Below are 24,357 nucleotides of genomic sequence, written 5' to 3'. Positions count from 1 at the left end.
GGGTAAATTTGTTGATGATGAAATCCAGTAAGTCTTCTAACAACATCTCCTGAGTGTTGAAATTTTAAGACAAAAGTTTACTAAAAATTTTGGAAAAGGGGTGTATACCTGGTGTGAATGCTGCCATTGTGAACCTTGTGATCTGATCATTAGTGGGCAATGTCTCCTTGCTGTATTTACTCCTACTCCTTACATTTCAGCAGTGTGCACCTTGCCTGCCTGGGCTGACAGAGCTAGATTTGTATATGCCTAGCAGATGAAGTTGCTTATCTTATTGAGGAACATTTTATTCTGTTTGCAACCCAAATGGTAAGCATGCTGATGGTTATGCCAGCCCTCAAACCTGGAAAAATCTCATTAGATGGTTTAGAAATATGCCATACTAAAGCTTAATGCAAGTGAATCTTGAGTATTTTCTTAGAATAAGTGTTAATGCTAAACACTTGTGCTTTGGCAGGGTAATTCTCAAGGGACAAGGCAAACAAGAGTCTGAATCATGCTGAAACTGGATCATGTTGGCTTTCTTTCAGTATAGCACTTTTGTTGTGTAACCCTTGTGTAAAGTGGTTTTAGTAAAAGTGAGACCTCAAATGAGGAGGATGAAAGTGAACATGCAGTGCCTGGTACTTGCTTGTCGGACATGATGGTGGTCTGTAGGTCTCTTCGTAGCTTGGCTGAGCTGCAGGCAGAGCACATGAAGATGGGTGGGACTGACTTGCTGTTAGTGAGGTGGCCCCTGGGTATCTTTCAGAATGAAGTTCCCTTGGTGCTTGCTTTTTTAGCCTTTTTACGTGCTAGAACAGATTTGTATTTCTGTGCCAGTACGCAGGCTCTTGAAATGAAACAAAGCACTTGTTAAAGCTGCATCTGCTCTGCAGTATTTGTTAGGTCTCTTATCTGCTAACTGGGAATGGAGAGCCATGCCTCCCACCACCTGAAATGGTAGAAACCTCACTTTGTTTTTCCAGTTCACAACAACTGGCTCAGGAAAAAAGCCTCACCACCTGGCTTGGTAGCATATAGGAAAAAAATCCATTGTACGTTGCTTGCACACCAGTGAGGCTTAACAAAGCTCAGTTTTACAGCAAACTAACTTATCCACCAAGTATTAAATTACTGCAAAACTAGCAGTTAAAATGTCATCGGTGCAGCCTGGGACGTGCTCGGCCCCCCGCCCGTTAACAGCAGTGTGCTGTTGACTGTATTACTGCTCCGATGGGATGGGGGAAGCTGGCATTGCCTGGGTGTGGCTGGCCAAAGCATAGGCCTGTTTCCTGCAGTGTCTCAGCTCTTGCTGTCTTTTAAAATAGAACAGACTGTAGTTGCAAGTGTGGACGCCATTTGAGGCTGCTGCTCATCTTGAGCACAGGGAGCTTCTGCAAAGGGGAAAAGGTGTGTGTCTTCCTGTTGAATGTGCTGATGGAAGGATGATAACTGGCTGCATAGCTTGAGTGCATTTGAGTGATGGTGAAAGAATTTTGCTGGTTCCAGCGTGGGAACTTATTTTAGTGTGTTAACAAAGATGTGAGTCTTAGAGATAAGTATTCTGCATGAATTATGAGGATAATTACTGAAGCAGCTTTGTTTCAAATTTTAAGGTCTATTTTGCTCCGAATAGCTTAAAAGCTATTTGGTCACAGGTTCAAAGAGCTGCCACAACTGTTTCAGTTCTGTTTTCTGGTGCTTCCTCTGTGCTCAGATAGTTCAGCGTTCAATTGCTCATGCTGATGATACCTGATAAGAGTAGCTACAGTGTTTTATCCTTAAACAGTAGAAGCAAACCCACTATTTTTCTTTCGTGATAGCTGGTACATTAGTGTTTTAGGTGAACAGGAAATACTTTACAACAAGGAAAAAGCAACCTGTTGCTTAATGCTCGTTTAATGTAACCCCTCTTATACTTAAATGTGGCTTACAGACATCTTTGCTCTCACTGGTAGGTGTGCTGAGCAAGTCAGGCTTAGAAGCCAGCGCTCTTTCTGATAGAAGAGACTGCTTCCAAGTATTAAGTAGCAAGGCTGTTTTGGGGAGTGTTCAGTCCTTGTAGCAAGCAACTGGATTCCTGGTTCACCAAAGCACTGTGAAATTAGCCAATTGTCAACAACCTAGGATCTGAGGAAAATAATTTTGGGAAGGCATAGCAAGATAACTTTACAGTACTTCATGTCATTGAAAGTAGCTAATTTTAAACAAAGGGTGATTGCTTATGAGATTAGGTCATCTGCTCTTTCCTTGCTGCTTCCTTGGGATGGTTTTTTCCTCAGTACGAATTCATGATGTCAGAGGGTTTCAAAACCAACTTATTCCTGGTCTGCTTGTTCATGATAACCTTTGCTTCAATGATGTCTAAATAGCATTGCTTATGCATGCAGCAGTTAGAACTGCAGCTCTTCTTGATTTCAGCTTTGCTGTGCTAAACCTACCTTTAAGCTGTTATAGATATGCTTGAATTTTTAGCTGAACTTGAAACAAGGAAACCTTTAGGTTCATCACAAGGGGATATAAAGTACAAAATAGTGGTGTGCCTAGGCTCAAGTAGGCTTGTTGGGAAACTTGAAAATGTATTTGTAGGTAGTGGTCTCTTTTGGCACTTGACTTGGTCTTAAATAGCAGAATGCTTCTTGCCTATGGGGGAAAAAAAATCCTGGCTGTAGCTCTACAGCAGTCTGCTGCTGCTTTCTTAGTAAACAAGGTGTGAAATCTGTCCATGTAGTCAGTAGGCATACAGGGATCAGAAGTGGCTGTGATCGTATCAGTATTGGGTGGTTCCTTGAATATTTCTCTGCTTACTCTATCTAGCTTTTTTGGTTGACTTATAGTCTAAATGCGAGTTTCGAGTTATTCTTGCTAAAACTGTTCTCAGCATAATCACCCACCTTCACCTCTGGAAGGCTGGTGTGGTGTTCTGAGAGGTTTGATGCAGGGTAAATGGCTGTTGACAGGAAGGAGAACTGTGAAGGCAAGGTCAGTGTGCTAGGTCTGTACAACTTCAAGTTTTGAATCTTTGTGATGGAAAAGCATTAAAACAGTTTGATCTAAAATATCTGCAGCTTGTGTTCATAAATCGTGAGATATACCTACCTTTTTCAGTTGATAGGTATGCAAATAGAAATGAATTCTCAGACAGCTTGGTGTACTTGCAGGCCTTGCTTTGCCTGGTCAGAAGTTACATCATCTGTGTTCATGCAGGAGTATTCCTATCTACCCCGAAGAATCTATATGATGTTTTCCCGTGGATGATCAGGAGTTGTGCATGGAATAAGCTGTTTTACACTAATCTTTGAGGTGAAGTGCCTCTGCTGTTTAACTAGCTTCATGAGAGCTATTGCTGAAAGATGTACAGGTGTCCTGCTTCTGTGGGATGAAATTGGGAACTCCCTTGCTGCTTTCATTTCACGTGTGAAAACGTGATGCTGAGGCTTTCCTGTCAAGACAGAGTGCATTATATGATGCTCCTTTTGAAAGACCATTGATGATCTTACTTCTCATGTCTAAGGCTGACATTGTCATGAAATCTTGACTGTGGTATTAAATTACACCTGAACCTATTTCTGCAATGTTTAAAGATCTTTTACCTTCCTGAAAGAATAGGAAAGCAGTAGGCAACTATATAGAGATACTTCTATGGGTTTGTGAAGCACCTGCACATGCTAGTGCATATATTAGTTCAGCATGCATACTTTTGGCCTTAGCACGCAAGATCATCCTTGTGTCCTGTCTGCTTCGTACCCAAAGCCCTGAGAGCTTATCGGGGATTGTGAGCTATATTTTCTGCAGATACCCATGGAGAGTGGAACAGTATTGTTAGTATTGACCAGTCTTCTGTAGCACGCAGAGTTGTTAATACTTCCAGGGACTTTCTTGACATTGATCCTTCAAATGGAAGGATTGGATGTCTGGGTGTGTGGCTTGAAACATCTGTGCTCTTGTGAAAGACACCAGAGTGTTCTATACTAGAAAGTAAGCTTTATAAGCTGTAAATGGCTCTTGTGTCCATACATAGATGGGAATATTAGTAGAAACGGAGTGGATATACTCTTACGCTGTGGAACAGGAATGTTGTATCATACAGGGGGAACTGGGAACACTGTGCTGGCAAGGCAGATGACTTTGTAACTGCTGACAGTTAAATTCCTGGAGGCTTGGCGGCTGGTCCCTGGCTGTAGGCAGATGTTGGTTTTCATTATTGGTCAGTGTCACATAGAGAATGTGTTGTAACGATGTGTTTTCTGTCTTTCAGATCAGCGTGCGTGTTACCACCATGGATGCTGAGCTGGAGTTTGCCATCCAGCCCAACACTACAGGGAAGCAACTGTTTGATCAGGTAAGTGATAGAGGTGCAGAAGATCTAAAGTTGATAAAGATGTTGTGATTCTATTGAGGCGAAAGAAAACAGTTTGAGGTTAAGTGACAAGTGTGTATAATAACTTCAAGACAACTCAGTATAATAAGAAATTGTACATTTTTTCAAAACTACTACATTTTTTTAATCTCCAAGAATGCTTTCATAGCTATTCTTACCTCCAATGAACTGAATTGTCATTATAGCTCATAATAATAATAATAATTGGATGTCTTCAGTCATAATTCATAAGATAAGTCTTATGAAGGAGCCAGTAAGCTCTCTCTGGTTGGCTTACTTGTGAGCATAATGTAATTTATTTCAAAGAGTACTTGGTCTCTAAAACAGGAGAGGCTTAGCTGGGCTTCAGATGTTGCCACAGCCCTTAAGTGCAGGTGAAGTGATGTTCTACAGTTGCTTCAGGCCCTGGTGGAAATCTTAAGAGAAGCTATGTACTGGAAAGGGCTGTTTTCGTCTGGGTGTTTTAGCCTTCCTCTTCAGCATCCACTGGCTAGGCAAATTTCCTCCTGCTTTGGCCCAGACAGAAGCAGGGATGTATGTGCAGCCCAAGGCTGGAGCAGCTGCAGACAGACATTGTCAGTTACAGCAGCTGAAACTTCGACAGGCTCCACTATGTTTCTCTGCTGTAGTCCTGAAGGCCATGGATTTGCTCCTTGAAGGAAAATCTGAACAGTAAATTCACAGCTTAAAATGAGTATTGGATTAATGACAAGATGAAGGAACTGCCAGCCAGATAGCCCCAGAACACTTTGCTAGTTGTACATAGTACCTATCTTAATTAAGAGAGAAACTTACGGGCTGACTCACCCGTGGAAGTCAGCTATCTCATTTGGGGCCACTAAACCGAATTTAAATTTTTTCTTAGATGTTTAACCACAGACTACTACTTTCTCTTACGTTTGGCTGGATGATTCAACACTAGATGTTATATTGCTCTTTGCAGCCCAGCCCTGTGAAATGGAGGGAGTGAGATCTTAGGCTTTACTGAAAGAGCATCCTTTCATAATGGGAAAAGCAGAAAGGTTTTCAGGAAAGTTCTGAGCTGTAGTGTAGTTTCAGTTGTCTCTGTGTTACTACGTAGTAGCTCCTATGTATTTTAGCCCTTTGTGGTCTCTGCCAGGCTTTGATTGATAGAAATGTGAGCTGGATTCTGTCCAGAATCCATCTGTGCAATGTGGAACTCCACCAGAGTTAGCTCATGGGAGCATATGCCAGTGAAGCTGAGGTGACATGCCCTCAAGTTCATCAAGAAGTGAATCGTGGGTTGTGTTTTTTCTGGAGGGGGTGTTCTTCATGTGGATGCTATCCATGATTATTTTTCAATACCTGGTTTCTGACATTATCCAAGCAAATCACCCAAGTGCTAAGAAGTGATACTACTGAAGTCAGTAGTGTTTCTAATCTGCACATTGCTTTTTCAGTCAGCTCTAGAGCATCTGCACCTTTTGCTTCAAACTGACATTGTGGTGGCAGACTGGGGCTTCAGCAGCTTGTCTCTGAGAAGCATCTGATTGTGTTTCTACTATGGGAACTCTTCATGTCTTAATAATTGATTTCACTCCTTTGTGTCCTGTTCTTGAACAGCTGCATGTTCTCCTCATTGCAGTGTATTTCACACAGCATCTGTCTGAACAGAAGTTCTGTTTTTCCATAGTAAACTCTTTGGGAAGGGAGGAAACAAATGCTGTTGCAGAGCTTTAAGTTGCTAATGTAAGTAAGACAGTATGTACTTCAGCTAAATTGGATTGTAGGTAGAGCTGGAAGAGCAGAAAGTGTCTGAAGCTAGCTGTTAAACATTTGCTACTTATAAGAGGTCTGGTGGACACAATCTTTTTATACTGTCTGTATATCATGCTCACTGGAATAAGAATTAAACTTTTCTACTGCCTAACACACAAGATTTCCTTGTGGAGGTATTGATGTTGGTTCCTGATAAGGCTGATACCGAAATGAATAGTCTAGAGCCTTGTTAGTGACGGATGTCCAGGCTTTGACTAAATGATGAGTAAAAGACCTATCACAGTGTGGTAGAAAGAGTAACCCTCTGCCAGGGTTTGAATGTTGTGAGCAGTAGGGTAGGGAATTGGCAGTAGATGTGGGGATTTCAAAAGTCTTCCACCTCTAGCATGAATAAGGAGTTTTGAAGGCTACTCATATGTGAGTGGTTGAGGAGTCTGATCCCAGCTGCTGTTGCTGCCCTGCAATCTAATCATTGGCCCTTTGCAATTAAGGAAACTAATTGCAAAGGAGGTAGCTATTTGGCTTCTGCCACAATGGGAGACATTTCATCTTGGTCTCTGAATGCAGATACACAGCAGACTGTCCTTTTTTTTTTTTTTTTTAAAATAGAAAATTCAAGGCTCTTTTCTGTTGCAAAAAAAGACCTTATAGTCAGACTTGCACATAAAGGAAAGCAAGTACTTCTTGTATGTGGACATGCTCAAACAGATTATTGATCTTTGCATTAAGAACTAACTGAATACCAAATCAAAACATGAGAGCCTCTAGTGAGCTGACAGTACATACTAAACTTGTTCCCTTTAGTACGGGGATGGGGCTTCAAATATATCGTCAGTTGGCATATATCCAGTATGATTCAAATGGCTGAGCTGTTTGTGTGGATTAGTTTCTGTAAAGGGATAGTCCAGAGCTGTTCTCCCTACCGATACTGCTAATGGGGAGTAAGCAGTGACTGCTGTTTGATAATCTGTTCACTCCATGTCACTTTCTGTCCTGAGGTGGTCTTGGGTTAGATGATGCTGTGTGTAAGAACAAAGTTGTGGCTGTTCGTTTGCTAGCTTCCTTAAACTATGTTGTGCTGCTGGAATTACTAATCTAGTGGTTTCTGCATGGTGCTGGTTCTGAAACAGGAGCTGCTTTCATCAATGCTTTTTTGAGGGAAGGGATACTTCCTCTACAAAGCAAAGTTAAGGTTTTGCTGTTGCAGCACATGGACCTTCTGGTGTGAAACCTGACTTTTTGACTCTTTCACAGAAAAATTTTAAGAGATCCTGCATGTTTTTGCCCTAGAGTACCCTTTCATTTTGAGCTGTCACTTCCGAGTTAAGCAAAAAGGAAGCTGCTAAGCATTGCCAAGGTTTCTAGCTGCACAGCTACCTTGGTGCATGCCACTGGCTTTGGTCAGTAACATTTAGGCAATATCTCTTTTCACCTGTTGTGTATAAAGGTAGCTAAATACATTCATTATGCCACACATAATTCTGACACCTACTCTGAATAGGATTCAGAAGACTTTAGGAAAGCTTGTGTCTAGGTAGTAGCTTCATGAGGAGGATCAATTTGAGTCTGAGTTCCACAGCAGGTAAGTAAGCTTGAGATAGAAGTGTTCCCGTCTCCTCTCCTGCTCGGTAAATTCCAAAGTGAATTTTTGTAGTGATAGAGCAATGCAGATGCCTCACAGCTTTGGAAGTTGTCAAGTAGCTGGCTGTAGAAATATCATTGAGTTGATATATAGTGCAGTAACATAATGATTTTATATTACAGAGCTTCCGGTAACACCCTGTCCCCTAGGCTTGTAATAATACAGCTTTAAGTTAAATAGCTTAAGCTTGTGTGCATGGACAAAAGCTGGATTAATTGAGATAGGAGGAGTGTACTGTCTGTCTGCTGCAGCTTTGCTTATGTACCTCTTAGCATCATCTGCTGAACTCCAGCACTTATCGACTCACTAGGAAAACCAGTAACTCTTCTTTTAATTTATCACTAGCAGCTGAGGAGTGGGAGCAGAGCTTGAGGATGGACTGTGCCTGTCAGGGTTGCTGCTTATCCTGCAGGCCTGATTATTTCACAGGTACCTAGAAATACTGCTTTCTTGGGGATGCAGGGCACAGACACTGCAATGATAGCTGCTTGTTTTCTTTTTTTGACCCATGTCTGTATCAGACTGAGGTGCAGTTGGGTGGGAGACTAGTGTGTAAACTGCAGCATTTCTTTGCTTTATAGGTCTCCTACACTTGAAAGATTAACTGTTTCTCTGGTAAAAATGCTTAGCTACTTATTGCTGGTGACAGCTTTGAAGTTGTGTCCGTCCAATCTTTTTTCCTCTCAAACTTTTTTTTTTGGGGGGTAAATTGATTCTAACTTGAATCAGTGAGATTTTGGCCTGTTGGGGTGTGAGAGGTCTAGCCTATTCCTTGGACAGGGAGAGGGGTAACTAACTTGCTTGCCAAAGTGCCCCATAGCTGGCTAGCAGGCTTGCACAGAAATGCCCTGTTTTAGTGGATGCTGCGTCTTCCATGCTCCTCAGGCAGCTTGCTTACAGGCTAGGCACAAAATCCTCAACTGCTTTGACTTCTGTGGTATGAAAACATACTCCCTTCTTCCATGCACATGCTGTATGCAGCAGCTTCTCAAATGCTTTCTTTCTGATCACTTCTGACCCTGGATCCTGCCTGGTGCCTTGTTGTTTCGTTTCCCTTCAGAGCCTCTTATTTTTGCTAGCCTCTGGTGGAGGACTCTTAGCTGTCTGCTATCCTAGGTCTGTTGGGTGGTGAATGCAGCTGATGGGTGGCAATCTCCACCCATTTGATAGGCCTTACAGCAGGATCCCTTTAACAATGAGTTGTGGTTACTAAACTGTTCAGTCAGCACTTCCTTCCCCAACCTAAAATGAACTCTTCTTCTCCAACTTTAGAACAGATTTGCTTCTCAGTGATGTGCTTAGTGCTTTCAGAGCCTATAGCTGATCATGCAAACTTCAGTTCTTCCGATGCTAACTTTTGCACATTGCAAAGTACAGGAGATGGTGGCTTCAGCATGCCACTCCAGAAAAAGCCTTTAGGGTAACCAGGAGCTCCCAGTCTCTGTCCAGTTAAAAGCAGTGAAGCCAAGTCACAGGTTAAAGAGAAATGTGAGGCTAGAAAAACTGTACCATCTGTCACTTTGGACTTTGAAAGCATGTGGTTAACCTTCCTAGGAGGCTTTTCCTCAGTTTTGTGAGCTTTTGGAGTCAAAACTGAGCTGGTGATAGAAAAGCCCACTTGGCTATAGGTTAAAATTGTAATAATAAGCATCTCTCTGCTCACTCTAAACCTAGTCACTGATGCTGTATTTTATGTTCAGCATTGAGACTAATATGTAGTAGAGTGTGGGGTTATTTTTTTTCCTTACGAATTCTTAAGGATCTTACAGATTTCATTAAGCACTAGGATTCCTAAGATTCTGAGTTCATGTGCCCTGCCCTAGCTTGCTTATCTGATGCAGTGATTTTAATGATTCTGTAGAGTACCAGTTTACGCTAAAGCTTACAGTGCAGGTGGGTGAAAATTGCTCTTGACTCTTGAGTAACTGCAGCTGAGTTGAGCTGTGTTTGGAGTAAAAGCAGATGGTCTCTCATGGCCTGTATGTTAAGCTTTGTGAGGGGCGAGACTGTAGAGAAGCCTTTAGGACCTCAGTAAAGCCCTCCCTAGTAGTGTTTAAATGCATAGGAAACTGGTCTGGAGCACTTGATCCAGTAGATGAAAGCACTGAACAGAAAACTCAGTGTCATTTTAATGGGGGAAAGCAGCAAGTCTCAGGACAGTGACTGGTTCTTCCAGCAAACCCCAGAACTCATTTGTGTAATGAAAGCTTGTGGTTGTGTGGTATGGAAATGTCTCAAATTTCACAAGAACATGTGGAAACTTACTGGCTTTTATAAAAGCAGTAGCCAACCCAAAATGGACTGTTTGTTACTAAGGGGTTCAGTGGCAAACTGTAATAAGCTTAAAAACTCAAAAGAACATCCTGTCATTTAGCACTCTGGCATTTTAGCCCTTGGAAAGGGAAAGTTAGAAATATATCTATCTGCCACATGGAAGGGGAACAGTTGAATATGGCTGTAGATGGAGCCCATCTTGGGTGTTACGTTAGGGTACTTGGAAGACAATGTTTTAAGTACATTTTGACTATGGCTTACGGAACTGCAGGTGTGGCACCAGTTCAGAGCTCCTCCAGCAATGAAGCTTGCTAGCAGGTTTCTCTCAGAAGTACTTGACATGCCGGTCACAAAGGGAGAGAGGCCTGCTTCATCTTTAACTAGCACAGCAGGTGAGATTCAAGACAGATTTGTGCTGTGGTATAGCCTGGGTTGCTTTGGCCTTTGGCCCAGAAACTTGGTCCAAGTGGAATGTAGTCTTCTCTGCTGGCATGCTTTGGTCTTGCCCACGTGTAGATGGTGCTTTTGGGCAGGACCCATGCTTGTTTGCCATTGTGGTAGTGTATTTCCTGGGCTGAGAATGAGGGCAACCTTCAGTCATCGTCTTGATGCTAAAATCTACATTTAAGAGGCTGCTTATGGCCCCTTCAGCTGTGGGACAGCATTCAATGGCAAGAACATAGTTCAGAGAGAGATGGGTGAGAGCTGAGGGGAAGGACAGGAGGAGTTATGCAGACCTGGAAAATGTGGAGTAAGAAGTGAGAGAAAAGATTACTTGGAAGGCGTTGTGTTTCTTTGAACTTAAGTAAAAAAAAAAATAAATAATAATAATACTGTGTGCTTAGACTGTCTGAAGAAGGGGCATTTCTGGTGACTCTCACTGCACCTTTTCCCCTGCGGCAGTATTGCTCACAAAGTGGAATTTTAGGCTAGTGGCCCTTGATGGCGAGCTTTGTCATGGCTGGTCAAGGTACTGTGGGGCAGCTGGATATTAGGGCTGCCTGTAATCTGTTGCCAGTTGTAGGCTAAGCCTTGTACTGGAGGCTAAACAAGACCCAGGGACTGACAGAATGTTCTCCCTGGCATGAAGAAAAGATGTCACTCTCCAGCTAAGAGTGTAAAGTTTAGGTATTGAAGTGCAGTGGTCTGTGTGAAACAGTGCTCTCTATTGTCCTGTGCTGTGTGTCAGCCCTTCTTCATCCTCAGCTGCTGCCAGTTACTGTCTGCTTTTTGGAACATCTCACAGTTCTTCAGGGCTCTGAATGCTGTACACGCCCAAACATAATCGAGCTGCTAGCTGCCAGCCAGACTCCTTGCAGCTGTAGAAAGCTGTTTCTTCATGCTTTTTCCCTTGCTAAACGGAACTAAATAACCTGCTAGAGCTGAGGTAGGGAGGAGGGCTGTGTCGTGTGCCCCCCTCCCTGATACAGTAGCAGCGTGGGGGTGTGATGATGTGCTGTACTGGCTCCCCCGCTCCTCTGTCCAGTTTGTTGTTGTCACTGCTATTGCAGTGCAGACTTCTGTTGTGGAATAAAAGTCCTTTTGTGCAGGGCCTCGGTTGATTCCTTTCAGTTCCTTGCAGGCAGTCCAGCTTGTTGAATTCCCAGGCATAAGCTGCTGACAAATGGAAGTGAGGCAAGCAGCTACATGCAACGGAGGGGGAGCTTACATCCCATTCGGATATTAATGCTGCTCAGAACAGAGCTTTCCTTAGGCTTTGGGACAGCCTTTCTTCCTCTCCTTGTACCACACGCTTTCAAAGCATACAGCAAACTCTTAATTCGTCTCTGAAATTCTCCTTAGCTGTGTGCATCCTGCTATGTGATGTGCACAAGCAAGGGTTTATCTGCCTCAGGTCCCACTGTGTTTGCAGGGGCTTTAGGCCAGCTCTCCAGCTCGTACTCAAACAGGGACAGGCTGAATAATTTCATGGACTCTAGTGGAATAGTGTTTGTAGGCTGTATGACCTTGCGTAGGTTTTGTCTCTGTGTGTTCTGCTAATAGCATGCCTCTGCTGAAAGCTGCCTTTGCTTTCTGGGCCTGAAAGGAACTGACACTGGTGTTGTAAGGCCAGAAGAAATGTCTGATCTGAGCGCTAAAGAATCTCACTAGTAATGTGTTTGTGGGAACCTGTGTCCTTAGTGTTGCATCTTGCCAAAGCTAGAGACCACATCAGAAGGGAGCAGAGTGCATCCTTAGGATTTAACAAGGAAGTAACTTCAAAGGAAGTGTTTAGGGAGAAATCGTAAAACGTGGGACAAGGCAGTACAAAATTATGTCAGCTTACCTGGCAGGGGGGCAGGGTGTTCAGGCAGCTGGCTCTCCCAGGGCAAGGCTTGTTCCCTGCTCTCCAGTTGTTGAGTCCCTCTGAAGGAGGGAAGCTGTGAGCCAGCCCCAGGGGTGGCTGGGGTGTAAAAGCAGCTTAGTGTCACGCTTTAAGTACGGTGTTGACCTAAAGACAAATGTCTTCACTCTTTTCCTCCCTTGTCTAGTAATGGAGATGACACGTAGGTGCCTTGTTTGCTGGTGTGAGAACAGCTCCCGGGGGTTCAGGAGAGGTGTGGGGGAGCTTAGCTTCTAGACTTGCAGCACCCTGTGGCACGGCCGCCTGCTAATGAACAGGCGTTATTGAGAAACTTCCCTCTCCTTCTTACCAACAGTGGCATTGTACTGCTGTAGTCTTCCCCCCCCCCCCCCTCCCCCGGAGGCTCTTGTCTCTTGTTACAGTATGTCTGTAAAGCTGCCTTAACTCTTATTTACATAGCACCCATGGTGTGCTAGGGACGTGACTACGGAGAGAGTTTAGTAGTGGTGTAGGTAATATCTGTGGTGGCTTTGTCCTGGCACAAGGAATAGCATATTGACTTACCCACTGCAGCACCCCTTAATGGTGCTGCTCATTAAAGAGCTGTGTGAAAGGCTATCCACAGGTATCACTAAGTAGAATACAAATCTTAAAATAGCACAACCTAGTAGGACACAACCTGGCAGGGTGATTCATGGCTTTCCCAGGAGTAGTACATTTGCATGATAAGTGAGGGGTGTACCTCAAAATGGAGCTGTGATGTTGATTGCTGGCAGCTATTACACCTGTCTGAGCTGTTGCATTGTGGTTTGGCTATATGTGTTGGCTTATAAGTAGCTGAAGAAAATGGTGTCCCAGCTGTTGTTTATAAATAGCAGCAACCCTTAAATAGAAGAGGGGGAGGGAAGAATACACTAGAACTCCCACTTAACACCTCTCGGATGCCCTATCATCTTTATTTGTGCACTGGGGAGGCAGGAGGCTGGGGTGCTGGTCGTCTTTGTGTTCATCTGAACTTACCCCCATAACATGTTCCTAGCTGCTAGTGAGATCAGCCCATCTGGCTGGGGCTTTTGCTAATCATCTTTCTTTCAGGTCGTCAAGACTATTGGTCTAAGAGAGGTCTGGTTTTTTGGACTTCAGTATCAGGACACCAAGGGCTTCTCAACATGGCTGAAATTGAACAAAAAGGTATGTTTGCTCCATGCTTTCACTTGTCCTGGGTTCCCTCCTCTTGGAGAGCAAGGGCAAATTCAACCTCCTTACTTCCTTCAGGGATCTGTTCTTGCCTTTCTGCACACCTGATGTTCTACAAAATTAGCAAGTTGGTGTAGCCTTCCTTCAGTATACAGACCCCCTCCCCAAGGTGCAAAGAATCATGACCTGGTCCTCCTATATCTAGTTCTGTTTGTTTTCCAGGCAGTTCTGTTATCCTTCCTGGTAACATGCTAATGTGATGCTCATGTGAGCATCTTGGTTGCAAAGAAACATGGAAAGTAACTCACCTAGTGCTGATCATAACTAGTGGCTTGTCATAAGTCCTGTGGAGAGAGGCGATGAGGTATTTAGCAGTTAAGGAATTGAAAGTCCTTGCTTTTCTGTCCACTCACTTCTACATTGCAAATGAGAAATTTTTTTTTTCTAATGTATGCTTGTCTTCACTTGGTACATTGACTATAAAATCTGCTAACTCTGTTCCAGGTAACAGCACAGGATGTACGCAAAGAAAGCCCCCTGCTTTTCAAATTCCGTGCCAAGTTCTACCCAGAGGATGTGGCAGAAGAGCTGATTCAGGACATCACACAGCGCCTTTTCTTCCTCCAAGTGAAGGAGGCAATTCTGAACGATGACATTTATTGCCCTCCTGAAACAGCTGTCCTCCTGGCTTCTTATGCTGTCCAGTCAAAATATGGAGACTTCAGCAAAGAGGTGCACAAGTCTGGCTACCTTGCTAGTGACAAACTGCTCCCACAGAGGTAAGTGAACCAGGGTGGTCTTAGACCTTCTTTGCCTTAAAGGGTTTGGGACTTGGTTGTTGTTTTGGTTTTTTTTTTTAGGGGAGGTGGTGTGTCTTGTTTGGAATTTTCAGAATAAAATATAACCTCGTATTTCTCTGAGGGTTGTGGTTAGTATTCACTTGATTAAAAGTGTTAATCTTAAGCATCTTGTTGCTACTGAAGAAACTAATCGGAAGTAGTGAGAGAAGCTCCAAAACAAGAAATGTAATGCTACAAGGAGAAGCACAGCTGAATGCACCTTGTCATTTTTCAGAAGTCTGAATACTGATTGGTGTGTGTCTGGCAAGTCTTAAAATAAAACTGTATTTCCTGGAATATTTCTGTGGGATGCCAGTGGAGTATTTAATGAAGCATTATTTGAGAGTGATGTTAAATGCAGTGGCTGATCTCAAACATCCCGTGTACTCCTCTTAGAGTTCTGGAGCAGCACAAGCTTAACAAGGACCAATGGGAGGAGAGGATCCAGGTGTGGCATGAGGAACATCGAGGAATGATTAGGTAACTGATGCAATGTGAAACTGCTGTATTTGAAGAAGTGTGATATATGAGTGTGTAATGTATGAATGCATGCAAAAATCTGTGGCTTGCTTTGTGATGAGTTAAGCATTCTTCAGGTTATTTTGCTCAGAGTAGCTACGTTCACATGCCTCAGCCCTTGGTAATCCACTTCAGATGGGTGTTCTTTAGTAAAACAAAACTGAGTCTGAAGGGTTTGATATTGTCCACTTGGGTGATGCCTGGAACCTTTACCAACTTGTTGCTGCCCTGCCTGTGTAGGAAGACAGCAACTTCTTGCTGCAATGGCTTATAGACTCAAAAAGGAATATCTGCTTTCTTTTTGCATGCTGCAGAGAAGATGCTGTTTTGGAGTACCTGAAAATTGCACAGGATCTGGAAATGTATGGGGTGAACTACTTCAGCATTAAGAACAAGAAGGGCTCTGAACTCTGGCTAGGCGTAGATGCTCTTGGACTCAACATTTATGAGCAGAATGACAGGTAATAAACCGCCTCTCCTTGTCATTGCCTTCAGCTCCTTTCCAGTATAAAGGCATTCTTATCAAGACAGTTGTGTCCCTAGTCTCCCTGCCACAGGTGCATTCTCCGGTTCTGTTCTTCATTTAAAAAAAAAAAAAAAAACCAAACAAAAAAAAAACAAAAACGGGATTGAAAAACTACTTATGTTCATAATTAATTTCCATGACTGATTTTTGTTTGCTGATTCCAGGTAATACAAGAGTACTGAAGTACAAGGGCAGATTTGGTAGAATTTTGAACTTTATATTGTAAGTCAAGAATTTGGAATTACTTGGGGCTCTTTTATCTCCTTTTGCTTTCAATTTCTGCAGGCTAACACCAAAAATTGGATTCCCTTGGAGCGAGATCAGAAATATCTCATTCAATGACAAGAAGTTTGTTATCAAACCTATTGACAAGAAAGCACCAGTAAGAAATTAAACTTTTGGCTTCTTAGCTGAATGTTTTGGGGTTTTTTTGCACACTATCTTTTAATTAATAAAGTTAATGCTGACTGGAGGAGTGCTGTGCTACGTGATCTGTTCAGGGCAGTATGCACAGAATGGGTCTAATGGCAGTAAGGTGACAGCTGGGTTTTGTTTCTGGCTAGGAGGGTAGAAATTTATTCAGTATAACTTTAAACTGTTCAAAGTCAGTGGCAGGGAGAAGCTGTTTGCTTAGGGCAGGGGTCCTCAAACTATGGCCCGCGGGCCAGATATGGCCCCCCAGGATCCTCAATCCGGCCCCCAGTATTTACAGAACACCCCCCACTGGGGGTTGGGGGGGGGGGGGGGGGGAACCAAGCAGCCACAGATGACTGCCTGCCACTTCATCCGTGCGCCAGCCCCCTGGTTAAAAAGTTTGAGGACCCCTGGCTTAGGGTTTCTGATTCTCCTAAGACTGTTCAGATTCTCTGATAATACAGTTAGAGAACTGAGGAACCTGTGTTAGCTGTGAGTGCTTCCTTTGCAGGCTTTTTGTAGTTTTTCACCTTCCTTGAAGCTGAAGCTTCAGCTTATTTTGTAGGGTATGCTGGGAGGGTTGGGTTTTTTTCTTGCAAACTTATAATTTATGTAACTGGTTTCATCTTCAAGGCTTATTAATTTCCTGTGTCAGCTGATACCTTCTGGTCATTCTTGTTACGTTGCTGCTTGGAAGAATTCCCCTGCTGCTGTTGCTCCTTTTTGACAGATCAAAGTTACTTATCTACTGGACATAATGTTTAACACCCTTTCCGGCATAAAATATTATGCTTGATGTGGTTGGCCAGGCTACTGCATTAAGTAACAAAGTGGGAGGAGAGATGGGAAAAGTCATAGTTGGTGTGCCAAGTAAACCAGCCCCTGATGGTGTTTGTAACAAAACAGTGAAGCTGAGTCGCTGTGTACTCTGTATGCTAGGGATGCTTTACAGTGAAACACAGCACACTGTAACAAGTTGGGCACTTCTGCCCTGTTGGTATCTTTCAGGTTGAAATTCATTCCTGAAAGATCGGTGTCTTAACTACTACCACCAGTGAACTAAACACCATTAAGAAAAGTTGACCAGCAATTCTAGAAAACTTAGGGTCTTAGAGCATATTTCATACAGAGGGGGATTCTTATGCTGAAAGAACAGGTGTAATTCTGCCTTTTTCTTGTCCCAAGGACTTTGTATTCTATGCCCCTCGGTTACGGATTAACAAACGAATCTTGGCACTCTGCATGGGGAACCATGAGCTCTACATGCGCAGACGTAAACCAGATACCATTGAGGTGCAGCAGATGAAAGCACAGGCTCGGGAAGAGAAGCATCAGAAACAGATGGAGAGGTTGGTAGGGTTCTGAGTAACCTGGATTCGGTCGTTCACCGCACAATAGCGCTGTGTTCTAGATAAATTGCTGGCAGCACCTTAATCTCCTTGATGCAAAAATAGACCAGATTGCTTTCTGCTTCAGTAGATCTAATGGGATGATGGAAACTGCACTTACCATAAATGTGATGCGCCATTACTTTCTTAAAGATTTGTCTATTTGATGGGACTAATATGGATCTTGATACAAGGAGATTTCTCTTACAACGTTGCTATTATGAACTTGCCATTGAGATGAATGCCAGCAGAGTTTTTTTCTTTTTGCACTTCTGTAAAGGGGCTTGTCTGGAGTGAAATTCATCACCTGAGTGCTGTAGTGCATGTCTTGTGTCGTCATGGCTTTACTAGGAAGCACTCCAATCCAAGTAGCTGTTAATTTGAAATTGCATTATGATTTCTCCCTCATCAGAGCCCTGCTGGAGAATGAGAAGAAGAAGAGGGAGCTGGCAGAAAAGGAGAAGGAGAAGATTGAACGTGAAAAGGAGGAGCTAATGGAAAGACTCAAACAGATTGAGGAGCAAACCAAGAAAGCTCAGCAAGGTAATACAACATGTTCCTTTATTTCCTTAGATGCATTGAGCGAGAAGGGTTCAAGCAGTAAAGTTATGAGCATCTCTGAGCTGTTTGGCTCTCCAGTGTGGTGTGCTAAATGGTGTTAAGGCCCTGGTTTAATCTTCTGAAGCTGAATGTAAGCCTTCCACATGCAGCTGGTGGAAGACCACTTGCATTAAAGAGATGGGTGACAGCCAAGATGCCTCTCTGGGAGCAAGAGTACCTTGCAGTTGTTCACATGCTGGCTAGAAGCTTTATCCCAGTACATCTGTAGAGGAAGTAGTCAAAAGTGTAGCAGGGGTTACACCAGCCACTACTCTGAGGTGAATGCTATCTAATTGCTTGGCCAGCGTTACAGTGTGGTGTTGCCCAAGCAAAATGCTGTATCCTTCTTTGCCTTTAAGGATGTTATTTTGGGATGGGTACTTCCCCACAAATTGATCAGGCAAATAAATAATCTGTTGGCTTGGAATAGGCCTGGCTCTCAGTCTTCCAGCTCAGTTACAATGTGAAAGAGAGGAAAGGGGACATCTGCTTGTGTCTTTACTTACTTTACTTGTCCCTCTGAAGGAAAACTGATCCAGAGCATAGGTGTAAGGGCACATTCCTCTTTTACTGCCATTCTTAATCTCTCTTCAAATGCACTCCCCTGTTCTTTCAGAACTGGAAGAGCAGACCCGCAGAGCTATGGAGCTGGAACAGGAGCGAAAACGAGCTCAGGAGGAAGCAGAGAAACTGGCTAAAGAACGTAGAGAAGCAGAAGAGGCAAAGGAGGCCCTATTGAAGGCATCCCATGATCAGCAAAAGACGCAGGAACAGCTGGTAAGTGGATGAGTTGAAAATCAGATAGGGAAAAGAGTAACAGGGTAGGCACTTAAGTTCTTGAAGCTATGAATATGATGAGGAAGCATAGTTTCGTTCTTTTTTTTAGCCTAAACCAGATGAACTTACACCTAAATACAAGTGTATTTGTACAGTGGCTCTGGACTGTTGTGTGTTTTGCCTTTTTTTTTTGTATGTGATGCTGAGAACATAGTGTAGATGTCACTGATCATTTTCCCTCGTTTGGATTCACAGAATTGAGTTCTGTAGCTCTGTTTAGAGAAGAAGGGAAAACCCCTAAAAACCCTTAGAAACCAAACAAACAAAACAAAAAAAAAAACCCAAAACCCAAAACTTCTTTGGCTTTCTTTTTGCTTGCATCATAGATGTGATTCGGACTGAAGTTTACAGGAAGGCACTCTCCTTAACAAAAAGATAGTTAGAGATACTGGTTTTATTCAGGATGTAGACTAAATGCTTCATTTAATAGATACTTTGGGTTTGTTCTCATTAAAAGCCTTTCTTTTGCAGGCTGCTGAGATGGCAGAACTCACAGCTAGGATCACGCAGCTGGAGCTTGCCAGGCAGAAGAAAGAGAGTGAGGCCCAGGAATGGCAGCAGAAGGTGAAGCAGAATCTGAGCAGAGATCTTTGTGTGGAATTACTTTTCATTCTGTGTTGTGACCTAAACTACTGCAGTACATGCCACACTAAGCTGAGTGTCTGCAAGCTTGAGGGCGTTGTAAATACCCAGCTTTGCTTTTCTTAGTGGAGTGAGTGCCTTATTCTAACTCTATGTAGAAATATTTTGACTAATTAGGCCTATGGCCGATTTTCCATGAATTATAACCATACTTCAAATCTCTGAACTGTTTGCAGAAAGTTTTCCAGATAATTGTGGTGGAGTAGCTTTGGAATGTACCACTTCAGGTACAAGGTTTTCTGCAATAAGCACAGAGTAGTACTTCTGTGAGAAGTCTCACACATTCAGGATTATATTGACTGACTTATTGTGGCATGCCTTGCTGCAGGCACAGATGGTGCAGGAGGACTTAGAAAAGACCAAAGAGGAGTTGAAGACTGCCATGAGCACCCCTCATGTCACTGAGCCCATGCACTCTGAGAATGAGCATGACGATGAGCAGGATGAGAATGCAGCGGAAGCCAGCGCTGAGCTGCGATCGGAGGCCACCATCAAGGACCGCAGTGAGGAGCAGCGCACCACTGAAGCAGAGAAGAACGAACGGGTCCAGAAACACTTGAAGGTAAGAAGTTGGCATCAGAGAGAGTGTGTGCCTGCATGCTACTTCTAGTCTTCTCACTGTTAATTGCAGCTAGGAGGTATTACTAGTGTTTAAAAAACCAAACTAAAACCAACAAAACAGCTGGGGGAAGGGGTGATCACGATCTTGTCAGGTAGCTGCTTAACCATTGAGCAGAGGCAGATCTTGTCTCTTGGCACCTGACTTCCATTTCACTGGAAGTAGTGAAGTATTTTCAAGCAGTGCCAAAAGGCAGCATCTGTCAGATGTCAGACATAGCGTGCTCGTGTGAGTCTTGCCAGCTGTCTAACAGCTGTTCATAGCCCTGGCTGCTGTGAATCTGAGAACCTGGTCCAGTTCCTGTCAAGCAGCTGTCGGTAGCTGCTGTGTCTGACCGGGTTGCATTACAAAACCCTGAGAGCAGCCCGCTAGGGCTTGGCATGGAGGCAGCGGTGCTGTACCACCTTCTGATAAAGAACTCCAGTGTTCTGACGTTGAGTCTTTCCAAGCATTTTGTTACTCTGCCTGCTAGCTGCCTGACTTGCATCAAGCTTTGCTTGTTCTGCGTTCTGCTGTGGTGGTTATGCACAGGCAGAGAGACAGAGGTGCGCTTTACCTTCTGCAGCAAGTTTTTTTTTTTTGTGGTAAAACACTAGTAATTACTCAAATTAGCAAGATGCTCCTGTTGTCTTTAGGGATTCATGCACCTGACTCTTCTTCTGAAGTATACGGGAGAGAGTCTTTCTTCCTGTGCATAGATAAACAGGGTGACAGACTGCCTGATGTTTTCTGTCATCAAACATTAGGGAAAAATACTAAGTATTTCCACAGAATCACAGAATTGCTTAGTGTGGAAGGGACGACTTAAGATCATCTAGTCCCACTTACTCAAGGAGGTTGCCCAGAATTATAAGCATTTGGGCTTATCTGTTTCTTGTCTCCATAGATACTGAATCTTTAGGAGGATCAGCAAGGAACCTCGTCCAGCTTTGAGTCTTTGGCACATGCTAACCCATTGTTATCTGTTTCTCCTTCTCCAAAGGCTCTTTCCTCAGAGCTGGCAAATGCTCGGGATGAAACCAAGAAGACGGCCAATGATATGATCCATGCTGAGAATATGCGTCTAGGCCGAGACAAGTACAAGACCCTCCGTCAGATTCGGCAGGGCAACACCAAGCAGCGCATTGATGAGTTTGAGTCCATGTAAACTCTCCCCTGCACCTGCTGGCCTGCACTCTCTTCTCCCCTCTTTTCCATCCTCTCCTGTCATTCACTCGTAATTGTGCTATGCTGGAACCACTACAGAAGAGTGACCAAGGTCTTACTTATCAAGTTTTGGGCAAATGCTGGAGTTAAGCAACAGAAGAATGAGTAGTATTTACATCTTCCTGGGGTGGCTTGGGAAAGCAAATGTGTATCGGGGCAAATCTGAAATTGCTTGGCTTTGGGAAAAGTCTCACTGCGTTTAGTTTTGTATTGCTTACTGAAGTGGCTGTGTGCCGTCCTCTCCTGTTGGGTGGGGAGGCCAGCAGATGCTTTTGCTGAATTTTGTACAGTAAAGTGTTAAGTTTGACACCGTGCCTTCTTACTAACTTGCACAAGCTTCAGTATTAAACTTAGTAGCCAGGGTCTAAATTTCTGAGTTAATACAGGGTCTGAATCATGTAGTTGAGAAAGGGAGGCTGGAGCTTAGAAAGAAGGGTTGGACGTAGGATGTGGGCTTCCTTTCTAAAAGACCAAAGCTTTTGTCCTTCAAACATAAGCAGACCAAACATTCTGTGGCATTCCTGCTGGTGTTACCTTTTGTTATTTAATGATGGAACTTTGAATCACCTAATCATGAGGAGGCCTTTGGAATATTTCCAATGATGTAGTGTGGTTTGGACCTCCACTTCCATGTTTTCCAGAAGTTTGGTCTCTGGTAAATGGCTTTGTTTGTTGTCATTTGTCTGACTTCAGTGTAACCAGTGAGGCAGAGATAGCTGAAGAATGCTGCCTTCCTTTTTGGGTTTGCTAATGGAAACCTGAAGAGGTAGGTAGAAACATAGAAGACTAAAAATTCTTTTAGCTGTGTTTTCCCTTGCTGAACCAGTACATTTCTAGTCATGTGAATAGAATTTCAGGTTTTTCCATAAGAGGCCTTTTTAGCACATAGTCATTGGTGCCTTATGACTGTATAGACCTTCTGTAGCTCAGATGTCTTTAGTTTAAACTAGATGCAATCATAAAAAGTGATCAGCAGCTGGGGACCAAAAACTACTTTTATATCAGAGTCGTGTACAAGACTGCATCTGTCTTCCTGGCTTCAAGCAGCATTTGAGGGGAGAGGATCCTGAGATACTTGTCCAATTGCTGCCTTAATCCTCACTAGCATTCTGCCAGATCCCTGGCTCAAGTGCTTTTCCTTCCCCAGAAGGATGCTTTGCCCCTTTGTAGCTTTGGGAACAGACAGCTGTGTCTCTTAGAAATGGGACATAGTGGTTGTGAGACTGGTCCTGAGAGCCTTTTGTACCAGTTGTCGTAATACCCATCACCTGTCTTCCAAGCTATCCATGCTGTAGCTACCCAGAATCCTTCCTGCCATTTCTGGGGAGGAAACAGCAGTGTATGCTCAGGGTTGAATTGGGTTTTGCCTTGATCCTTCACAGAAGGAAATGTTAACCTTCAGAAGAGGCTTCTTAAAAATGGATTCCACTGACATTGTGAGTCCTCCTTGACTTTGCCCTCCGTGAATTAGCCTGTCCTACAGGAAGTCATCATGCTAGCCAGTGATTTATTTTCTTGCGCAGGGCATGATCCTAAATCTTGTGACTTTCTCAGGTTTGTGGATTCCCCCTTTGTATAGTATCACTGCTACTGGTGATAGAAGAAAAATATCTGAATGCTAGAGTATTTTCAGCTCCCTGCTCTATAGGAAAGGTAAAGGGGGGACTGTGCCAAAAAGAATTGTTTGTGATAGTGTTAATAAACTGCAGTATTTCCCCAAGAATTCATTAGGCTGCTGGAATCAACCTTACCAGTGCTGTATTATTTCTGTTGTGGTTTATAGCAATAAAAGTCTGTGGACATCCATACAAATACCAACCAACCTCTGTTAGGGAACATACCTTGGCATGTTGCTGTTTAACATCCAGGTAAGTCCTGCGGGAGCCCCCTTCTCTCCCCTGGACACTGCATGCTTTTGCAGGGAACACAACATGGTAAGTTTTGGTTGGCCAAAACCACACACCTCAGTACTTTCAAAGTCACAAATGGAAGATTGCAGTTGAACTTGTAGGAATTGATTTGCCTGTTTCTATACTGAAGTGTTATTGGCACTGGCTGTACATGAGTCTCATTACTGGGGAAACAGAGTAACTGGGAAAAAGGTTTTTACACTTCTGTTTTGGTGCTTTAAAGCTGGCTCTCAGCACTCGTGCTCTGTCCACGGCAATTATTGATGCTTTTGCAGGGAGAAAAGCCTTTATTACATTTTAAAGATTTCCTAACAAGCTGGTATATGGTGCCTGGAATATGTGTTCAAATAATAAACCAGTAAACCTTTTCTGCTTTGATGGGTCACACAACACTGCTGAGCTCATGTATTATGATGCTGGTATGACTTCTGTTTATAGGGGTTTTTTTAATTGTTCTAATTCCAAATGGTCCAATATAGGAATAGAACAGCTTGTGCCAGTGAGTCCACCTAACTCTTTGTAGTTGTTTCAGCCCTACCTTCTTCTTAACCAGTATTATATTCCAGTGCTATCTAATGATATTTGATTTCAATATTTCTAGCTATGCACAATTAGAAAATACTAGTCATGGGGTGGAGGATATTTTTATGGTCCTCCTTCCTTTGAAAGTGTATACTGTATGTAAAGAAATTATATTTTGCAAGAAAACTAATGTAAGAAGCTTTCAGTATTACGGTGAGATTTGTAGACACTTTTTTTTTATTTGTTAGATACAGTGAATTGTTCTTCCTCTCCATGTTCCAGTTTAATTGGATAACTACTCCTCTTGGGGGTGGGGGGAGGGAAGTACTTTGTCAAACGTTTGCCTGGCTTGTTTTTTCTTGTTTTATTTTTTGTTGCTGTAAATTATGTTGAGGATTTTTGACCAGTCTTTTTACTGGATTATAATAAAACATCAATTCCTTAAGGTTGTGGAGTAATTCATGGATCCATGTGCTTATCTGCAGAGAGAACTTTAATAATAAGGCAGTTTTTTTCCTGTTTAGAGGAGTTTTAAAATCCATACCCTGTTCTTCCTGAAGTGCCAATAAAGTTCACAGAAGTTCAGCAGATGGTGTCTGGCTGGTTACTTAAGGTTTACTGTGAGTCTGCTGCTGTGTCTCCAGTCTAAACAGGTCTGCGCTGTGGTTCCCAAGAGGTCTGCCTTGTGGTGCGCTCACAAATCGGGGATCTTGCTTGCATCCTGAAAAGTAGCTGCTGGAATAACATCCCTTTCCCCCTCCCCAGACCGCCAGGCTGTCTGACTGGAGCCAGTACTGGAATTCACATTTCTTTG

At 43.2% G+C, this 24,357-nt stretch overlaps 1 protein-coding gene across 1 annotated transcript in view; it reads left to right on the top strand.

Annotated features, from left to right (window-relative positions):
• Positions 1–24,128, top strand: part of MSN (moesin) — a 47,888-nt gene extending 23,760 nt beyond the window's left edge. The window contains exons 2-13 of the mRNA XM_055818011.1: positions 4,241–4,324; positions 13,420–13,515; positions 14,026–14,300; positions 14,757–14,840; positions 15,194–15,340; positions 15,691–15,787; positions 17,005–17,168; positions 17,620–17,750; positions 18,424–18,584; positions 19,116–19,208; positions 19,615–19,848; positions 20,888–24,128. Of these exons, the coding sequence (XP_055673986.1) occupies positions 4,241–4,324; positions 13,420–13,515; positions 14,026–14,300; positions 14,757–14,840; positions 15,194–15,340; positions 15,691–15,787; positions 17,005–17,168; positions 17,620–17,750; positions 18,424–18,584; positions 19,116–19,208; positions 19,615–19,848; positions 20,888–21,052 (1,731 nt within the window). The 3' untranslated portion in view covers positions 21,053–24,128. The remainder of the gene's footprint in view (positions 1–4,240; positions 4,325–13,419; positions 13,516–14,025; positions 14,301–14,756; positions 14,841–15,193; positions 15,341–15,690; positions 15,788–17,004; positions 17,169–17,619; positions 17,751–18,423; positions 18,585–19,115; positions 19,209–19,614; positions 19,849–20,887) is intronic.
• Positions 24,129–24,357: the final 229 nt, after the last annotated feature.

Source organism: Falco peregrinus, chromosome 13, assembly GCF_023634155.1.
Source record: "Falco peregrinus isolate bFalPer1 chromosome 13, bFalPer1.pri, whole genome shotgun sequence".
Taxonomy (NCBI): domain Eukaryota; kingdom Metazoa; phylum Chordata; class Aves; order Falconiformes; family Falconidae; genus Falco; species Falco peregrinus.
This window is presented reverse-complemented; position numbering and strand designations above follow the sequence as displayed.